An 18,219-nucleotide genomic window follows, 5' to 3' on the forward strand; every position below is an offset into this window, starting at 1 on the left:
CTGGGCAACAGTAAAGTGACTCCAAAGAATAAGGCAGTCCATTTGACTTCGCTGTATGTCGCTTTCCTTGAAAGGTATACAGGAAACAGTGTAGATATGGTTGACTAGAATTAGTTCATGTCAAAAAGATGAAGCCCTGGAAACTGATCAGGTCTTGCAACTGAGTTGGCTTTTAGGATAGATTTTGAGATTTAGGTAAACTGGAACCCGTCTTATGTTAGAGAACCCTCTGTTTTCACAGAGACCATGTGGGTTTTTTTGTTTGTTTCTAGATGTAATTCCAGGGCAGGAGTTGGTAGGACTTTAACAGCAAAAAAAGTGCTCGCAGAAACCTATTGGGCAATTAGCTACTTTGTCTCTAGTGTTTATTTTTAGCCTGTTTTTCCTAAGAATCTGAAGCTTATGCCGGTGCCTTGTTCGTCCATTCAGTGCTCTTAAAACACCTTGAAGCTTTTTGCTAACCTTCAGCTACATTTGAAAGAGGGAAGAGAATTCAAAGCTATGAAGTACCTATGGACTTTGTTAAAGGTTGCAGTAAGAGCTTAACAGTGATGGATCCTGTTCAGTGTGCCGTTAACCACGTATGCATAAGCTAGCGTGTGAATACATAACTGGGCTCCAGCTACTACACCTGGTGCAACTTGCTGTGGCCCAGTAATTAACCAAAGTGGAAGAGGGACATGGGGACATTTGAAGTACTTTGGTAAGGTACGCAGATGAACTGGTTTGTTGTGGTAGTTGTGGCTAAAGGTATGGGACACATTCACAGGAAGCTGGACTTTGTTACTTCTACTGTTCAGCTTTGTTCCTCTTCTAATTTTATTGTGTTAAAACCTCTTTCCATTTTATTTATTTTAAGTTTGTAAACCTAATGAATAGCAGTTAAATAGTTAAATTGTTGTTTAAGGGTGAAAATCAAAAGTTCTTAACACTACTAATCTTTTATATTAGATTAACATGACATGCGATTGTATGAAAGTTCTGTGCTTCGTGAGAGCAGTCCAAGTGTAAAAGAGAAGTTGGGCTACAAATATAGATATGAATGATATCTTTAAGAAAACGCTGACAGTGGGTGACAAGAGGTATTTTAATTTCCAAAGCTGAAATTTTGTCTCTGTTCAAAAATCAAATAGCTCAGAATTATAATGGCAGTTGTCTGGCCTTCATAGATCCAAAGAAGCACTTTGCACAGAGTTCAAGTTCTCTTAAATTTAAGAGATGACAGCTGTGTTTTCAGCACTGTGTTTGGGATTAAAATGGTAGTGAGCTTTAAAAAAAGCAGGGATGGTTTATTTTATTAAAATTGCTTTTTTTGTGGAATTACTGAGATTTGCTAAACTTTTAGAATTCTTGTTTGCTTGTTATGCTGTCTTTATCTCTTACATTGCCCTCCTAGTTGTTCATAGGAAGGGTACGAAATGAATGGAGTTAATTGAATTGAGCCTAGGTTTATGTACAGTATGGAAATGCTGAAAAACACTGCAGAGGAGAGAATGGATAGCTACAGGTGTTCTTGCTTACAGATGTGTGACTGCTGGTGCACACATGCTATGTGCACACATGCACGTATAAGATTTCATGTTTAGTGTATTTATTTGTACCTTTTTTTCTTCTTAATTTCCTTTTTTAGCGGACATAGCTCAGAGATACAGGATAAGCAAATACCCAACCCTGAAACTCTTCCGGAATGGAATGATGATGAAGAGAGAATACAGGGGCCAGAGATCTGTGACAGCAATAGCAGATTATATCAGGCAACAGAAGAGCAATCCTATTCAGGAAGTCCAGGATTTGGTAGAAATTAGTACTCTTGATGTAAGGCTTGATTGTCTTTCTTCAAAGTATATTCATATATATTTTTTTTTTTATTTTGAATTTGTGGAACATGATGTATTTGAAGCACGTGTTGATATCGGGGAGGTGGGTGTGGAGTTCCATTCAATGTTGTGAGCATTGTAGTTCCATTCAGTGTTGTCTTTTAAACAGATTATTATTTCCAGTATTACAAATTAATTCCAATATTAATAACCCTTTCAACTTCATTAATTCTGTCAGAATAATACCATTACCAGATTAATTACTTTTCATTTGAAATGAAACAAGATACTTTTGTTATTCCTTCACTAGAAAAATACTCACAAGAGTGCTTGTAAATGTTAAAATCTCTGAGTCTTTGTGTAATGCATATTGTTTGGAGGCAGAGAAGAAATTTTGCCCAATAATTTAGTGCTGAGAGAACAGTTATTTCTTTATTTACCCTCTTTGGGGAATAATGATAGTTTTTGATAATTTGAAATAAATTATAATTTAACATTTGTTTTTACAGCGTAGTAGAAGAAATATTGTTGGATACTTTGAACAAAAGGACTCTGACAACTACAGAACTTTTGAAAGAGTAGCAAATATTTTGCATGATGATTGTGTATTCTTGTCTGCATTTGGGTAAGTCTTTATTACTTACCCTTTTTTACCTTTATTACTTTGTAAGATTACAAATCTTATTGATTTCATTACTCCATTACTGAAATTACATTAATAAATTACATATAATTTAATTGAAAGAACTCTTTTAATACGGTCATTGTGTCAGAACTGAAGGAACTAGACTTTAACAGATCAATACACTGAGAGAAACCTGGAGAGGAGGAAATCTTCCTCGTGTTAATGTGACTGAACTCTGAAATCTGACTTTGATTTACATTCTTTTCTTTTTTTTCTGCTCTTCATCAGTATAGTTGAAATGTAAAGAAGGAGTTTTTAGGGAGAGATGCTAGTCAGTTGCATCCCAAGAACCTGCTTCCTCAGAGGGAGGGGGAAGAAATAGGGAAGAGTTTTGAGAACTTTTTGGCACAGATTTAACAGCTTTGTAACTTTGCAGACTGAGTAACCCCTTTTAGCAACCTCTTTTATTATTATTTAAAGTATGAACGTTTTTATAGGATTTTTTCCTCTTTTCTGGGAAAAAGAATTTTTCAGTAATTGCTTACACTTTTTTTTAACCTTTCAAATGACTTTCTGTTCTTCTCAGAAATGCCTTTTAAAAATCATTAGTGAGATGATGATAATAGCTTTAAGGTTCCCTCTCCTGTTGTTCAAGTTTGTTGTTCATTAGTTTTCTATAGGTCAGTTTGGTGTAATGAGAAATACAGTGTCTTCCACAGCACAGTGTTAATATTCTGTTGTTGGATGCTGTTCTTGGAGTAGTTACTGTATGTTTTTTTTAGATATGTTATTTTTAACTCATGCTGAAAAGTTGATGTCCTAGGTTTTTAACAGTAGTTGCTTCATTGTCTTTGTACTAATAAACTTGGACAGTGTATTTAAGTGTATTTAAGTAACCCTAATTCTGAGGTTAGCTGTTAGGCTTGTGTGGAATCCCTATCTTTGCTCGAACAGTGCAAAGATGAAATAAGAACGTTTTTGATTTGATGTTAGCAAGCAAATGTGGTGGGTGGGTGTGATTCCAGAGGTTCACCTCATCTTCAGGTTATTGCCTCAAGAAGAAAAATCTAAACAAAAAAGATCTTTTTTTCATTTTGGTAGCAGTTTTTAAAAGGAGTATCTTCAGGGATTTGAGATTTTCATGTTACTTCCCCATGTTTTTTGACCTGATCAAAATCAGTCACAATTACAGGATTTGAAATGAAAGAACACAGAAGAGGACCTTCTGGGTTCCACAGTAGTCTGTACTCTCTAGCTTTTATTTATTTATACTACATTATGAACCTCTTAAGTAGTGATTGGGCAGGTGGCCTGTATTGTCTTCCCTTATTTAGTGAAGGATTGTTTGGGATGTGGGTGGTTAGGTAAGTGATGATGATCACAAAGGAGTAGTGATTCTTTTGTTCTGGAGCCGTTGTAATAAATTTTGTTTTGAGATATAGCTAGGTAAATGAAAATGGGGAAAAAAAATGGGGAGAAAGAGGAGTGTGCCAGAATCCCTGTTAATGTCCACCTAATTTTGTGTTATTGGATCACTAGAGTACAAAAATACCTTTTTCTTTTAATACATATCTGTCAAAGTAATGACAAATATAACATACCATGCAAGTCATCTTTTGTATCTGATATGAGAAGGTAATTGGATCAAATGAAATAAAACCTAAATACTTCGAGTTAAGTATTGTTGTCTTTTTTCGTTTGGTCCTCTAATCTATTCTGAACCTTGGGGGATTCATCTCATCTTGCAGTGAGATAAATTCAGATATTTATACTTGTCGTCTTCCCCTGTCGTCTCTCTGTTAACCAATCTTGAACAATGCTTACATTTAAGCAATTTTAAATGGATGTTAATTGGAAAAGCTGGAAACCTTAGCTAGAGTTTCTCAGAGGTTAACATACTTTCTTTTTTAGCCTATGTTTAAAGGCAAAAGAAATAAGTAATTAATTTCACTCTTTGTGACATATGCAGCTAGTCTATTCTGTCTTGCCAATGTGAGTTGTGCTGGAACAGTGGACGAGAAGAGAGAAGACAGAAAAGGGGTTCATTTGGGGGGAGAGGGTTCTTTCCTCATTTTTTCTCTTTCCTGTTTTGAGTACGTAGCTGCTCCAATTACTTTTGATGTGAGATGCTTATTTCTGAGATGCAAGCAGTTTTTGATTGGGTTTAAGGTACCACAAATTATGTTGGAGACCAAGGGAGATTTATTAAGGTGAAATACTAAGCCAAATGGGAAAGAGGAATTGCATATACTATCCAGGTACACATGTAGCAGTGCATCAGAGGTCAGAATAGTGTGCTGTCTTGTGCTCTCTTGATCCGTTTTAAGGATAAAAAGCTTACTTGCTGCCCATCTCCTTTTTGTTACCTGTGCCAGAAAGGTAGAATTCTACAAGGCCCTTCTTTATCAGGGTAAATAAGACCTGAATTTCTAGCAGGAAGAATTCTTGTACAGGAAGAATAAATGCAAAAAAAATCCACTTCTTTCTCCTTTCCTTCCTTAAGAAAAAATATTTTTTTTTTACAATTTACAAAATTATCTGATTAATAATGAGATGAAGATTATTCTCCAGTGGTATTCTATTTCACTTCTTTTTCCAAATCTATCCCTTTTTGAAAGTTGTACCAACGTTCATCATTTGCACTTTGCGCTTACTCCAGACTTCTTTTCTTGCAGATAAATCTTGTTGAGTCCCTTACTGCCCTCATTTAGCCAGACCAAGTTTCTGTGGAATCACTTTACAGTTTAATTGAAAGATCAATTACTTTAATTGTCAAATATTGAAGGGGAAAATAGTAAAGGAGAGATGACAAATTAAAGTATGATTTCTGCTAACAAAGTTATCTTATATTTGTCTGTATCAAGACGTGCTTACTGGTTGGTTTGTTGTAGGGCTATTTCAAAACCAGAGAGATTTAGCGGGGACAATGTTATCTACAAGCCACCAGGGGTAAGTCTAAACAAAGTATTTTATTCTGCTTATTCTCATTATATATGAATATGAACTAATGGGGACTATAGTTAAACCATTCAGTATGTTACTGCATCTTCAATCCAAATTTTATTTCATCATCAAATATTGTGAGAAATAATTAGGGTCATAGGAACTAGTGTTTCTGAGTTGGTGAAATGAAGATCTCGGTCTCATTTGTTTTCTATTAAGTGTACAAAGCCTAAATCTATCATTTTAAATTTCACTGTCCAGTAGTTGTTTTTTTCCTAGAAACTCAGACAACCTAGCAGGTATTTAGATTTTTTGCGTTCTCTGAATGTCTCAAACTGAAGTTCACTAGCTGGTAGACTTTACTTTTTCTCAAAGCAAGTGACAATTGCTCGGGCTCTTTTTACTCTCACTTACCTGTCTTACATGGCTTAGCCTACCTGGGGCTAAGAGTTGTTCTCTTCATAAAAGTATTTAGTAAAATTAACTGATGTTATCAAACTCTCACGGATATAGTTTTATTTGAAATGCAATACAAAAGAAATCTGCAAGACTTTAAGAATGTAATTCTTATCTGAACCTATGCTTCTCTTTCAAATTTAATGTATAAAAAGAGCTATTTACAAAAGAGAAAAAAGCTAAGGGGAAATAGAGTTTCAAGCCTTGTTCTGCGAAGACGGAGTTTGTAAAATTACCTGGTTTATATAGGCATTTCCAAATTTAGATATGTTTAATCATGTTCCTACTTCACCTGGTGTTAACCAAGATTATGATTACATTAAAAGATGGCAGCAATGATTTCTAAGTTAAAGTTTCTAGTAAACAAATAAAAAACATTATTTATTCATATCTCTCTGAAAGAGCAAATGTGAAATACTAGTTTCAAGTCCTGTAACACTTAGTTTTTTGGTGAATCTACATAAGTATCAGCATGAAAGAGCTTAGCATCTGCATGCAGTTTGTATCATACTGTTTTTCTACCTGACAGAAGTCTAAATGTTATTTATTCTAATCATTCCTACTTTAGAAGCAAAATATCTTTTCAATTCTTCTTAAATTATCTTTAAAAAGTGCAGTTAATTATATAAGAGATCATTTTATATACCCCTTGTATTTTTGGTAAGGTGGTTCATAGAAATGTTGCATGTGGAATTGCTGAATTTTGTTGTAAAATATTTTGTTCCATATTTGTGTAAATATTGTCACCTATATGTCATGTAGGTAGCCTTATTTGTTGGTAGTGTCACTTTTATTGGTTCTCAGCTAATGTCTTCTTTCTTTTCAACAGGAAAATGCTCCAGATATGGTATATTTAGGCTCTCTAACTAATTTTGATTTGGTTTATGCATGGACACAAGATAAATGTGTACCTCTAGTTCGAGAAATTACGTTTGAAAATGGAGAGGTAAGAATTTTTTTTCTACCATTCTCCTTTTGGAGGTGAGGTTCCCCCTCAAAACCAAAATGTCTCTTCCAAGGTGTTCCATTCATGGCAAAAAAAATTTCTGCATGCTTTGCTTTTTCACAGAAAATAGCTGTAATACAGTATCTTTTCATTGTATTGGAGCTTTTAGATTAGACTAGAAGCTTACTGGAAGCAGATTTGTAGCAGTTTCATACCATGCCAGCATCAAAGATGATAATCATGCCTGTAGCTCATATCAGAAGAATCTGAAGATTGGCGGAGTATGTAACTTTGAAATGTAAGAATGAGAATATATGCATGTGTGAAGGCACATATGGCTGTATAAGTGCTTTGGTAGATTTTTAGATTAATCTAAAATAACCACATGATATTATTTAGGCAGAGGTTATGACTAAATGCTGATTTATTTTAAAATCAATAAATATTGATTAAGTGCTTTTTGCATATATTATGAGCTTGAAATAACATTTCTAGTCAGGGTAGAAAATATCCATGTCAAACACATCTGTGATGGTTCAAAACAAGAAAACGGTTGTGGACTATTGATCAGTCATCTTTTTAAAATTTAATCTTAAGGATAATAGTAGAAAAATACTAATGTATTGACCATTTCCAAAATATTAGCTAATAAATAAATGTATTGAATGATGGTTGAACAGCTATGCAGCTGGTCATTTCTGTGAATTTTAATAAAAACTATGTCACATTTTTTGTTAAACACTGGTATATTCTTGATGTTTTTAGTTTTGCATCCCCTTTCCCTAGGGTTTCTTTCTTTAGCTACAGTTCATAAGATGGAATTTGGGGGGTTACTTTTAAACATCTTTTTTCACTGCCCTTATTTTCTTTCAGTGTTTTTGTTATTTATTCTTCTGTTTCATCCATTTCCACACCAAATTTATAAATTATTTGTAAAATATACAGCAGAAAATAAACCACTTAGCAAGGTCACAGTAACTCAAAAGGAGTATTTGTAACCAGCCACATCATCTGTTTAAAAACTATGGTGAGGTTTGTAACAGATTGCAGCACATTGTTCACATAAGACTGGGAAACAAAGAAACCTGTTGTATGACAGAAAAATCAGCTGTTTGTTTTCAATTCACAAACCTTGTCCCCATATATTTACACTCCCCCCAACATAAAAAATAAAAAGTTTTTAACATTTTGTCCTGCATGTAGAGTATCTAAAACACTGCTGTCCTGGGGAAAAGAAAGAACGTATTAGATTATGTTACAGAGGGAGGGGATAGGATGAGATGGACAAAATAGGTTGAGTACAGCCATCTAGTCAACACTGCCAAGTTTTATTGGTAAGTTCTGTTAGTTAAGCAATTTTTAATTCTTCATTTGCATCTCAATATGTAAAAGATGCCACATGTCAGCATTTTCAGAACTGCACGATAGATTTGCAGTGTACTTTTCCCATGGTGAAGTTGGATCTTGAGCCTCAGAAGCCAAGGATCTTCATTGTCAGTTTGTAGCAAATTGTGTCCTGATTTTTCTGGGTGTTCTTGTAAGCTTCTATTCCTGTTTACTTAGGCAGATGTTTACAATCTCAAGTTGTTCCAACTTGACATTTTGCCTAGCAATGTTTGTTTAAAAATTTCAGTGTTGCTGGTAACCAAACAAATTTAAATGTACCAAAGTGGAGATGCTTCTGCCTGCTGAAATTAGGATTTAAAAAGATTTAGAATTTAAAAATAGGATTTAGACTCTGAAATAGGATTTAAAAAGACACTTAATGTACATTGCCTAATACTACAGAGTAAAAACGTGACATGCTGTGACTGTTAAACTGAATTTTTGATACTAGAATACTGTATAAGTGAAGACAAAAATTTCTAACACAAATTCAATTTAAAATTGAAATTGGCCTCTGTAAATTACTTCCCCCCCCATTTTCTTTCTTTTCATTATGTGGTAGGTATTTAGAAAAGGCTAGCCAGGAAAATGCAAGATTTGAACAGAGATCATCATTGTGACTTTAGACAACATACAGTTACTGAACTCTAAAATGTGGTCTTCTGCTTGAAATGACTGTCCATTTTAGAGAGACTCTTTGTACTTAATGGGAAAAGATCCTTGGGATCGCTAATACCTTTCAAAAGAAATCACTGTTTAACCCGTGCTACGTCTGTTTTGTTTTCTTACATGTTTTATGTAAACTTCTTGCAGTGAATAATGTGGTGGAAGTGTGATGCTGAAGTGTAGATTTTTGATAGGGTAAAAAGTTTCACAAAGGCACATAGGAGCAACTTGGGAAGCTCAGATTCTGACAAAAAAAAAATCTGTTGATATTCTCAGTGCGAAACAAGCCATAGTTTGAGGGGACCAGTCCAAAGCAAATGAAATTGCTGTTGCATTTGCCATGTCCTGATCACTAAGACCTGCTATAATAGTTGGAATAGAAAAGCAAACAAAGGAAGATATTTTACAGAAACTAGCTATGGCCAAAACTACCAAGACTTCAGTAGTTTGCCACCTGTACTGGCAACCTGTTCAGAGTTGAATTGATTTCACAAGTGTGACTTACCTCACAAAGGGTTAAACTCTACAGATATTGAAGCAAAGCTAGTCCTTCTACCTGCTTTGCAAGCAAGAGTGGAGCTTTGAATACCCACACTATTTGAGATTTCTTCCTCTGAAAACATTACCTGCTAAAAATGGCAAAGAAATACAGCCATAAACAGAACAGTATGAAACAGACTGGGTTATTTTCCCCATTGCTAATAAGAGAGGAGCCTAAGACCCAGCCCAGTTCATCTGTATAAAAATGAGAATGAGCAAACATAATTAGTGATTGCTTTAAGTACGGACTGAGAAATTTCAATTTAGTCTAAGACCACTGAAATTCAGAGTATATTCTGAATCCACCATTAAAAGATGAAGCTTTGTCTTAATAGAGCAGACTTGCTTGAGAGGACAGCCAGCCATCTCAGGTACACTCTCTAACTGGTTATTTACTGGTACAGAAAGTGTTTCTTCAAACTTAACACAGATTGAAGATATCCCAAGAAACTATTATGTTTGCTGATCAAATGAATGAGTGCTGTCTTTCTCAAAAAGCATAGATTTTATTCTGATACTGAATAGCATAAAAGTAACAGCAGCACTTGTTTCTACACCTGTCACACAAATGAAAGTTGGCAAGGTTGTAGATAGTTGTTAGATGATAAATGATTGTTTTGCTGACTCTCACAGGTTGAGTTGATATTCGAAATTGCCTAACAATCACTTCTGGAGCAAGAAAATGCTTGTAGTTTTTAAATAAAACAGAAATCCTGAATGAAGTAGTCAAAAAGTTCCTACATTTATCTGTCCATAGAAGTGCATTCTATGAGGAAGTAAAGCTTACCCATCCAACAAAGGTTTTCATTTTTTCATCAGTTTTAATAATATACTAGTCTGTGAATCTAATAAGAGTGCTATATAGGTGACCAATCAAGAGACTGTTATTGGCAAAAGAGCAGTATTTGATTGCAAGGAATGTAGCTGTGTCATTACTTCTGTTTTTTCTTTTTCTTTTTTTTTTTAATGATGGAGATATTTAAAAATGCCCATTCTTTGTATTATGCTATTTCCATCTCTCAATGAATCAATGAGGAAGTTGTGGTTTCTCAAAATTGAGCTATTTTTTTTTTTTTTTTGAACTAGTATTCAAATACGTATTCATCCCTTCCCAAAATGTTGATAGAACATACTTCTAGTTCTTTGAATTGCTGTTTATGATTATCAGGGAAGGTATTTTAGATGAATGGTCAGCAGTTAGTCTATAATCCTGTTCTTTCAGTTGTCTTTAAAGCAGAGCTCTCACTGAATATGAAAATTGCTGATATCACTTAGATATCCTCTAGAAATGGAAGAAATGAGAATTGTTTTTTGTTTCCTCTGCAGGAACTGACAGAAGAAGGCCTTCCTTTTCTCATTCTTTTCCATATGAAAGATGACTTGGAGAGTTTAGAGAAATTCCAACAGGAGGTTGCACGACAATTAATAAGTGAAAAAGGTTTGTAGTAACTCCTTACTCTTTGACGTTTTTATTGATAAAAGTTTTTTTTAGGCAAATTCAGTAAAGTGGATAAAAGGGCTAAACAATTCTAGTTTTAAAGCTCTTGAAAGTGAAGGGCTTTTTGGAATGAGGGCTGACTCTCTGGAAATGATTAAAATGGAAACAAAATATATTAGTAAGTAAACATTTCAGAAATCCTTCTTATCTAAATGAGTTCATACAGTTTGAGAGGTTGTTAAACAAAATTTCAGTTTGTATTGTGGGCAGAAACATTTGCAGAAAAGGTGATACTTTGGTGGGCTAAACTATTTAAATAACTTTTGAATGTTGCTATATCTATATAATATCTCTAATTTTATAATATTTATGAAATATTTAAGTTTTCAGGATAATAAAAAATCTTAACATGGATTTTGTCTGTGCTCACAATTTAAGGTACAATAAACTTTCTCCATGCTGACTGTGATAAATTCAGGCACCCACTCCTCCATATTCAGAAGACTCCAGCAGACTGCCCTGTTATTGCCATTGATAGCTTTAGGCACATGTATGTCTTTCCAGACTTCAGTGACCTGTTGTAAGTACTCTTCCCCACCCACACACACAACCCCCCCATGCACTTTTTGTTGAAGAGAATGAAGGAAAATACGTATGCTTGTATTTTAAACAGCACAGTTACAGGAAGATGAATAAAATCTGAGGTAGATAAGGCTAGCTATGTATGGTTTGGTGTCAAAGCTTTAAGGTGACATAAATTGGTGTGAAGTCTTTAGGTGGAGTTGCTTAAAGAGAATCTCACATTAAATCTATACGTGCTGCTGTTCTTTTGATTCTAGATTTGGCTCTTTTCATAGTAATTAGGTGTTTGGAGCCTGACGTGGTATTTTAGTGGTGATTTAAAAATACCAACTTTAAAAGCTTTAGAGTTTTGTACAGAATGTTTAACTGCTGTGTTATGCAATGAGTATTGTAAAATACATTGTATAAGAACTGCCAAACTGCTGGTTTGGTTTTTCCTGCTGTGCAGTTCTAACCTTCTTGCATTAATCTGACCCTGGAAAGCTGATAGAGAAAGCCTTGTGGTGTGACTATCTGAAGTTTGCTGAGCCCAGTATGGAATATGACTGTGCATTATCTGTGAGTGCTTTTGGTGAAATACCACCGATAATTCCCTTTACATTAGCCTATCTCTGCATATTGCATTGCCACCACAGCAGTCACAGGAAGTAGATTTTCATGGTTCATTTAAGGAGTGAAGAGGTGTGAACATTATCTTCAAGAACCATCAGCATGAAACAAACCTTCTGTCTTTTTTACAGGCTGTGTGTTAAGCTCTATTTTGCTTTCTCAAAAGGAGATACCAGCCTGTACACTGCATATTAATCCAGGTTAGAAGTCTAGACTTTGAGGAATTAATTCAGTCCCCTTCATACTTTTAAAAAGTGAGGATATTTTCTTATGGGTTGTTTGGGTCAGAGCCAAAAATTCAAAGCCCAGACTTAACACTAGGTGTGAACATAACCCAGTGTCTGTCTGCCATTCCAGCAGGCATTTTTCTATCTGAAGTGTTTATATCTGACAGGAGAGTTCAAACCTAAAATTCTCCAAGGCTTATTCTTAAAGTGTAGTCTGTCGGTGTTAGATCTGTAGTGGTGTTTTTGAGCATCTAAAACTATGCACGTTGAAATTTGGAAAGTGACTATTTTTTCCTCCTTTGTATTTCTTGGAAAGAAGATTATATTCACTGCACATGTCAGTGAGATTTTTGCAATTTGGAAGTAGTCTTTTCACTATCATTTTTGAAATAGCCCTAAAAATAAATTAATACCTTTTGTAGGTATAATAGAGATTTTTTTAGTTCAGACGTTCATGCTGTTTTTTACACCCACTATTCTGTTTCTGTGATACACTATGAAGAAATAGTAGCTACTTGCTTGACTGTATATCAGTTGTTACATACAAATGAAAGATGAGGGAGATGTAAGGATTGTAGACAGTTGTTCAGTGGTAAATAATTATTCAACCTGGCTCCAACAGATTGAGATGATATTTAGAAGTACCTAACTGATAGTTTAGGAACAGAGGCGCTTTTTCCTTATGGGGTGATACTCTTGTTTGTTTGTTGTGTCTGAAGGTTTGTGGAGTTTCTTTATAAATTGGTAAAATCTAACAATTATGAGACTTTTTTATCCTTCTAAGGATTTCTGGCATTTAACTATATTTTCCAGACCCTTTGTTTCCAAACTGGTCCCAGACATTTCCATCTTGAAATCTCACAGTCGTCACCAACCAATGGGGTTTGGATGCTGTGCTTTCAGAACTGGCCTGTTAAGATTTCCTCAACTTTAATGTTGCTGTTCTCTTTAGGGAGTGTTTCGTTTGAAGAATAGCCACTTAACAGGCAGATTAGACTATCCCCCAATGTTTGTCCTTAAACTTTGGCCATCCAGTCCTATGCAGTCTGCTGTACCAAATTGGAAATGATAGTAAGAACTGTTCAACAGATCAGTCATAGCTTTTCAGAAAGAGCTGACTGAGCTGCAAGAGACTTTAGGAGTCTCCATCTTTTATAACATTTCAGTGTAGGTGAATTCTTAAAAGGTTAAGCATTGCAAGCATGGTATTTTAGTTTTTTTCCTACACTAGATCTAGAAAATAGTTAATGGTGTGGAGTTCTTCAAAAGAAAAAACAAAGTTCCTTCATAGTGGTGTATTCTTCCTCTGATGACCTCACTCACTTAGCAAGGAGGGAAGTGACTGTTTTGCAGCTTTTCTCCCTGAGTTTCCTGGGGATGCAGAACAGATAGGGCCTTCTTGCATAAAGAACAATCCCGTGGCTCAGTAATGTATGACATCTCTTCCTGCTTCAGGTGATTGTTTCAGGAGGCACCAAATGCCTTTATTAGGAGGGAAGAGGGTGGATGAGCATGTCTCTTGCATTATGGCTGAGCTTTAGCAGCATAGCCCAGAGGAAGGAGCTAAAGGTTAAAGTGGGAAACAGTGATTCTGCTGTCCCTAGAATAGGATATGAATCCCCTTATCCACATTAGTATAATTCCTGATCCTATCTGGAAAGGGAAGAGGGCCCTTAATACTGATTATATACCACAGTATACCATATACATGTACATATACACTGTAATATGTATACGTGCCACAGTAATACTGATGAGATACAGTTATGGACATTACTGTAATGATACCTTCTGATTCTGTGTTATACTACTTTTTATCTGTAAGTTTTATGATGATCTGTAGTACTGTTAACAGCCTCATTGTATACCTTTTCCCTAAATGTAGTAATTGGCCTAATACAAGATTCCCTACAAAACCTGTCTCCTTATTCATAAATTATTTTTTGATTCCATGCATGGTGCTCACATTAATTTTTGATCTCATCTTTAATAGTTATTAGGTCAACTCTTCATTTTAAGCTTTATAGTTTATCTGACATTTCACAGATAAAATTGGATGCTGTAGTTTAGCATATTTGCTGTGGGTGACAGTAGATGATCTCAGATTAGATTTAAATTGATATCCTCTTAGTGTTTATCTCTACTGCATATGCAGTTACTCAGGCACTAGAAACCTTTCAAACATGTTTTGTCAATACTGCTACCCAACCGGCATTCATATTTGTAAACTGTGCATTTGGAACCTGCTGTTCTCTCTTACATTATGGTTAGTGGGGAGCTGAAGTGAGTATACAATGAAGTTATTGGCTAGCACAACTCTGTGGGAGTTGATGAAATACTTGCTGTGTTCTCAGGAGACAATGGAAAGAAAAAGAAGCCGGCAGAATACCTTCATAAACCTTCTGTCCATTTGCCTTTCTGTCCTATATTAATCAGTTAAGAGTGGTCTTACTATGCCTGATGAACAGATGCTGGCTACTTTAACCAGTATTTTAAATCCAAGTTTTTTGAGTTTAATTTGTAACTTGTTCTTGTTTGGTTTGTTCCAGAGTTCCAGGTAAACTGAAGCAATTTGTATTAGATTTGCATTCTGGAAAACTGCATAGAGAGTTTCATCATGGCCCTGACCCAACTGATGTAGCACCTGGTCAGGTAAGGTTACAACAGATGAACTTAATTTGGCTGTTTAATAAGGAAACATACTACTTTCTTTATGAAAGTAGTATTTTTTAAAAATATATGGGGGGGTTATATATAAATGCGCGTGCACATATGTACACACACACACTGTGATAGGTTGCTTCTAAGAGGAAACATGAATTGACTAATTTATTTATTTACTTGTACAAGCAGGAGATAGATTATTAGAGCATCAACAAAAGATCGATAAGCAGCCATAGGGCTTCCTACTTTTATTAATGTGGCTAATAAGCAGCATTAATAGGCAGTGGTCACAGGCTGCATCTGTCAGTTTAGATTCCTCCCTTTTCTGCTCCCAGGTTGTTACACTCCGTATCTCCATGCATGGAAGTCAGTCACTACTGGGATCTTTTAAGGAACATAACAACTGATCCCTCTCCAGACAAAATTTGGGAGCAGCTCAGTGCTTAATTTAATCCAATAGGCAGAAAAGAGAGGACCTCACCATTCCTCATTCCCTTTATCCAGCCCAGTCTTGCAGCAATGGTTAGCTTTCTATCTTTGTGATGCACTCCTTGGCTTATATTCTTGGCATTATGCTGTAAAAGTGCAAAATGTCAGGAAATCTTGCTACCTCAGACCCCTCTAAAGAAATACCTTCTTTAAAAGAGACATTTTTTTTCTCCAACTGTTGCATTGTCTGGGACTCAAAACGCCATGTTGGTCCCAGAGGAGAGCCTGTGCCCTTGTATTAGGGTGCCTTGGACTAGCTCAGAACCCATGAGTCAGAGACAGAGAAGATTTATGGCTACAGGCTCATTTCCCTGGTTATGTATGGGATGTGGAAAGGATTACTTCTTTGTGGAAAGGAGTGTAGTCTCCTGTGGCCCTGCTTAAAGTTCTAAAAATAAATAAAAGTATGAACACCCTGGAGGACAAGGGCAGTCATACGTAATGCAAAGAGTGGATACTAAAGAGGCCTGTGGACAAATGGCCACAAAGGCCTGTGGATTACTAAGCTGGTGATTGTTCCAAGGGCACCACAGTGTGGATGTGGCCTCACAGTAATTATGTGGTTGTAAGTGACTGCCCAGAGAGGATGACTAGACAAGATCAGTGTCATTCTAGGCACTAGAATGTGCCCATCTCCTTGCTGTTCTAACATTGTTCAAGTAAACTCTTAGGTGGCTTCAGAGTTTCTCAGAGCAAATGACATTCAGGCTGGTGCACAGTGCTGACATCTGTGTCAAGTAGAACCTTGCAGGTAGAGTTCACTGAAGCAGCAGTCACTGGAGAGGAGGCAGATACTCAGGCTGGTTGTATTGTGGAACAGGAGAGATTGCCCTGGGCTGTGAGAATAACTGCATTTGAATGTTGTGATGACTGGCTGTTAAAACGTGTCTCAGTATTGTCCCAGTAGTAATTCACTTCACTGGTAACCCTCTGTGTTCCTTAGGAATTTATTGAGCAACTTGAATTCAGGTCAACAGGACAAGACACAGAAAATAGAGTTGAATAATGCTGGAGACAGAGACTCAGTAGCTCTGAGCTAGATGGGAGTGTCTGAGAAAGAAATACTCTGAGACAATTGCTTTGAAAAAGAAGGTTGGCCAAGGAGCAGAGTGCCTATTTGTTGTCTGGATTCTGCTGCATATTTGGGCAGAGTCTGGTTGGCTAGAGTTGTATACTTGCTTCTGTCTCTATTCTGTCTTGAAAAAATTCCTTAAAATTCCAGATATCTAGGTATGTTTACTATTTCATCTATATATGGCACCCTGCCATCTTGTGGAAGATGTGTATGCCTGTGTTACGGATATACTAGGCTTAAAATTATACTGGAAGCCACTGTCTTAGATCATGTCTCTTGGAGTTATGTATTTTATTATTACTATTTCCACAGGAAAATAATTTTAAAATGTTACGTGCATCAGCAATGGCATTTTTGCTCTGATACCTCAAAAACAAATATACAAACCAGAGTACCTTCACAGCAAGTGGCAGACAGCCTTGAACAGATCTCTGGCAGTGGGTTACATTTGAAATACTTTGTCTTACACAGAAACTTATGTGAGGGCAGTTTATGAGATGTGCTAATGAAAGGGATGTCCTAAGCTGAAGATGCTTAATTAATGTATGAGTGGATATATATTCCACCTATATAGGAGTTATAATGTGCCTTCAAAAAAGTGCTCACTTTGTGAGAATGCTGGACATTTATGCAGTCTCATAATTAATGTTAAAAGTTCTATTAATGAAGGCAATAGATTATTAAAATGAGTCTAACCAGTGATTTTACTGTTTGTTCTGTTTTTCAGCCAGTTCAGGATTTAGCAAGCAGTCCACCAGAGAGTTCATTCCAGAAACTAGCACCCAGTGAACATAGGTACACCTTATTGAGGGAAAAAGATGAACTTTAAAAACTTGAAATAATCTTGCAAGCCTTTCAGAGAGCAGCATTGACTTCTGTGTGGTGGAAATAGTAAACCTATATTTTCATAATTCTATGTGTATTTTTATTTTGAATAAACTGAAAAATAATTTTTTTTCTCCCCAGGCTTGTAAATACATTTGTTTGGTGGGTCATTCTGTACAGCATCTTTCACACAGTATGTTCCTAAATGCTATAGTAAAATATCAGAGACCCACCCAGACTGTAATTCTGTTCTGTAAAACTTTTATAATCCAAATGAAGGTATCTTTGCCAGAGACATGCTGTTAACTTGCACTATTCCATTAAATAGGACTTTTGGATTGTTTTCTGTCTAATCTTGGTAGTATGAGCTTTTTTCTTCCTCTTTATGTGAACAGTTATCTTGGTAATCTATTTCTTTGACACATTTTTCTCCAACTTATGAGGGTCTATTCTGGATACTTGGGAGGGGAATAAATTAAAGTTTTACAGAATCTTGTGTGGTGCTTTACTGATGTATATTTGCTGTTTGCTATTAAACAATTTTACTTAAAATATCAAGGAAGGGAAGGAAGTCCTAATGATATGGCTGTATCTTCAATGATAGGACTGTTTTGACCTGTACTGATTTCCTTGAGCTATTAAGATTATTATACAGGCAGTTACATTAAAAGAACATGCATGTTACCCTTCAAATTAGAGGAGCATTAGAGGCAGACTACCAACTTAGTTTTGTCAGTCTTAAGTTGATCTCTGTATTTAAAAGTGTTAGGATGATCATCTTCCTTTGGGGCCCTTGCCTTACTGGCAGACAAGCAAGCAACCATTCCAAATTTTTGCATTACCTTGTAGTACCTTTGCAACCCTTGTAGTGTGGCTTACGTCATATTTATCATGTGTTCTTTGAATTCTGCTCTGAAGAAGGAATTACTAC

At 35.7% G+C, this 18,219-nt stretch overlaps 1 protein-coding gene across 1 annotated transcript in view; it reads left to right on the forward strand.

Moving 5' to 3' along the window:
• Positions 1-17,784, forward strand: part of ERP44 (endoplasmic reticulum protein 44) — a 55,770-nt gene extending 37,986 nt beyond the window's left edge. The window contains exons 5-12 of the mRNA XM_062569734.1: positions 1,631-1,815; positions 2,327-2,442; positions 5,334-5,391; positions 6,671-6,787; positions 10,706-10,817; positions 11,256-11,397; positions 14,785-14,887; positions 17,191-17,784. Of these exons, the coding sequence (XP_062425718.1) occupies positions 1,631-1,815; positions 2,327-2,442; positions 5,334-5,391; positions 6,671-6,787; positions 10,706-10,817; positions 11,256-11,397; positions 14,785-14,887; positions 17,191-17,292 (935 nt within the window). The 3' untranslated portion in view covers positions 17,293-17,784. The remainder of the gene's footprint in view (positions 1-1,630; positions 1,816-2,326; positions 2,443-5,333; positions 5,392-6,670; positions 6,788-10,705; positions 10,818-11,255; positions 11,398-14,784; positions 14,888-17,190) is intronic.
• The last annotated feature ends 435 nt before the right edge of the window (positions 17,785-18,219 follow it).

The sequence above is a fragment of the Rhea pennata genome, chromosome 2, assembly GCF_028389875.1.
Source record: "Rhea pennata isolate bPtePen1 chromosome 2, bPtePen1.pri, whole genome shotgun sequence".
Lineage (NCBI taxonomy): Eukaryota > Metazoa > Chordata > Aves > Rheiformes > Rheidae > Rhea > Rhea pennata.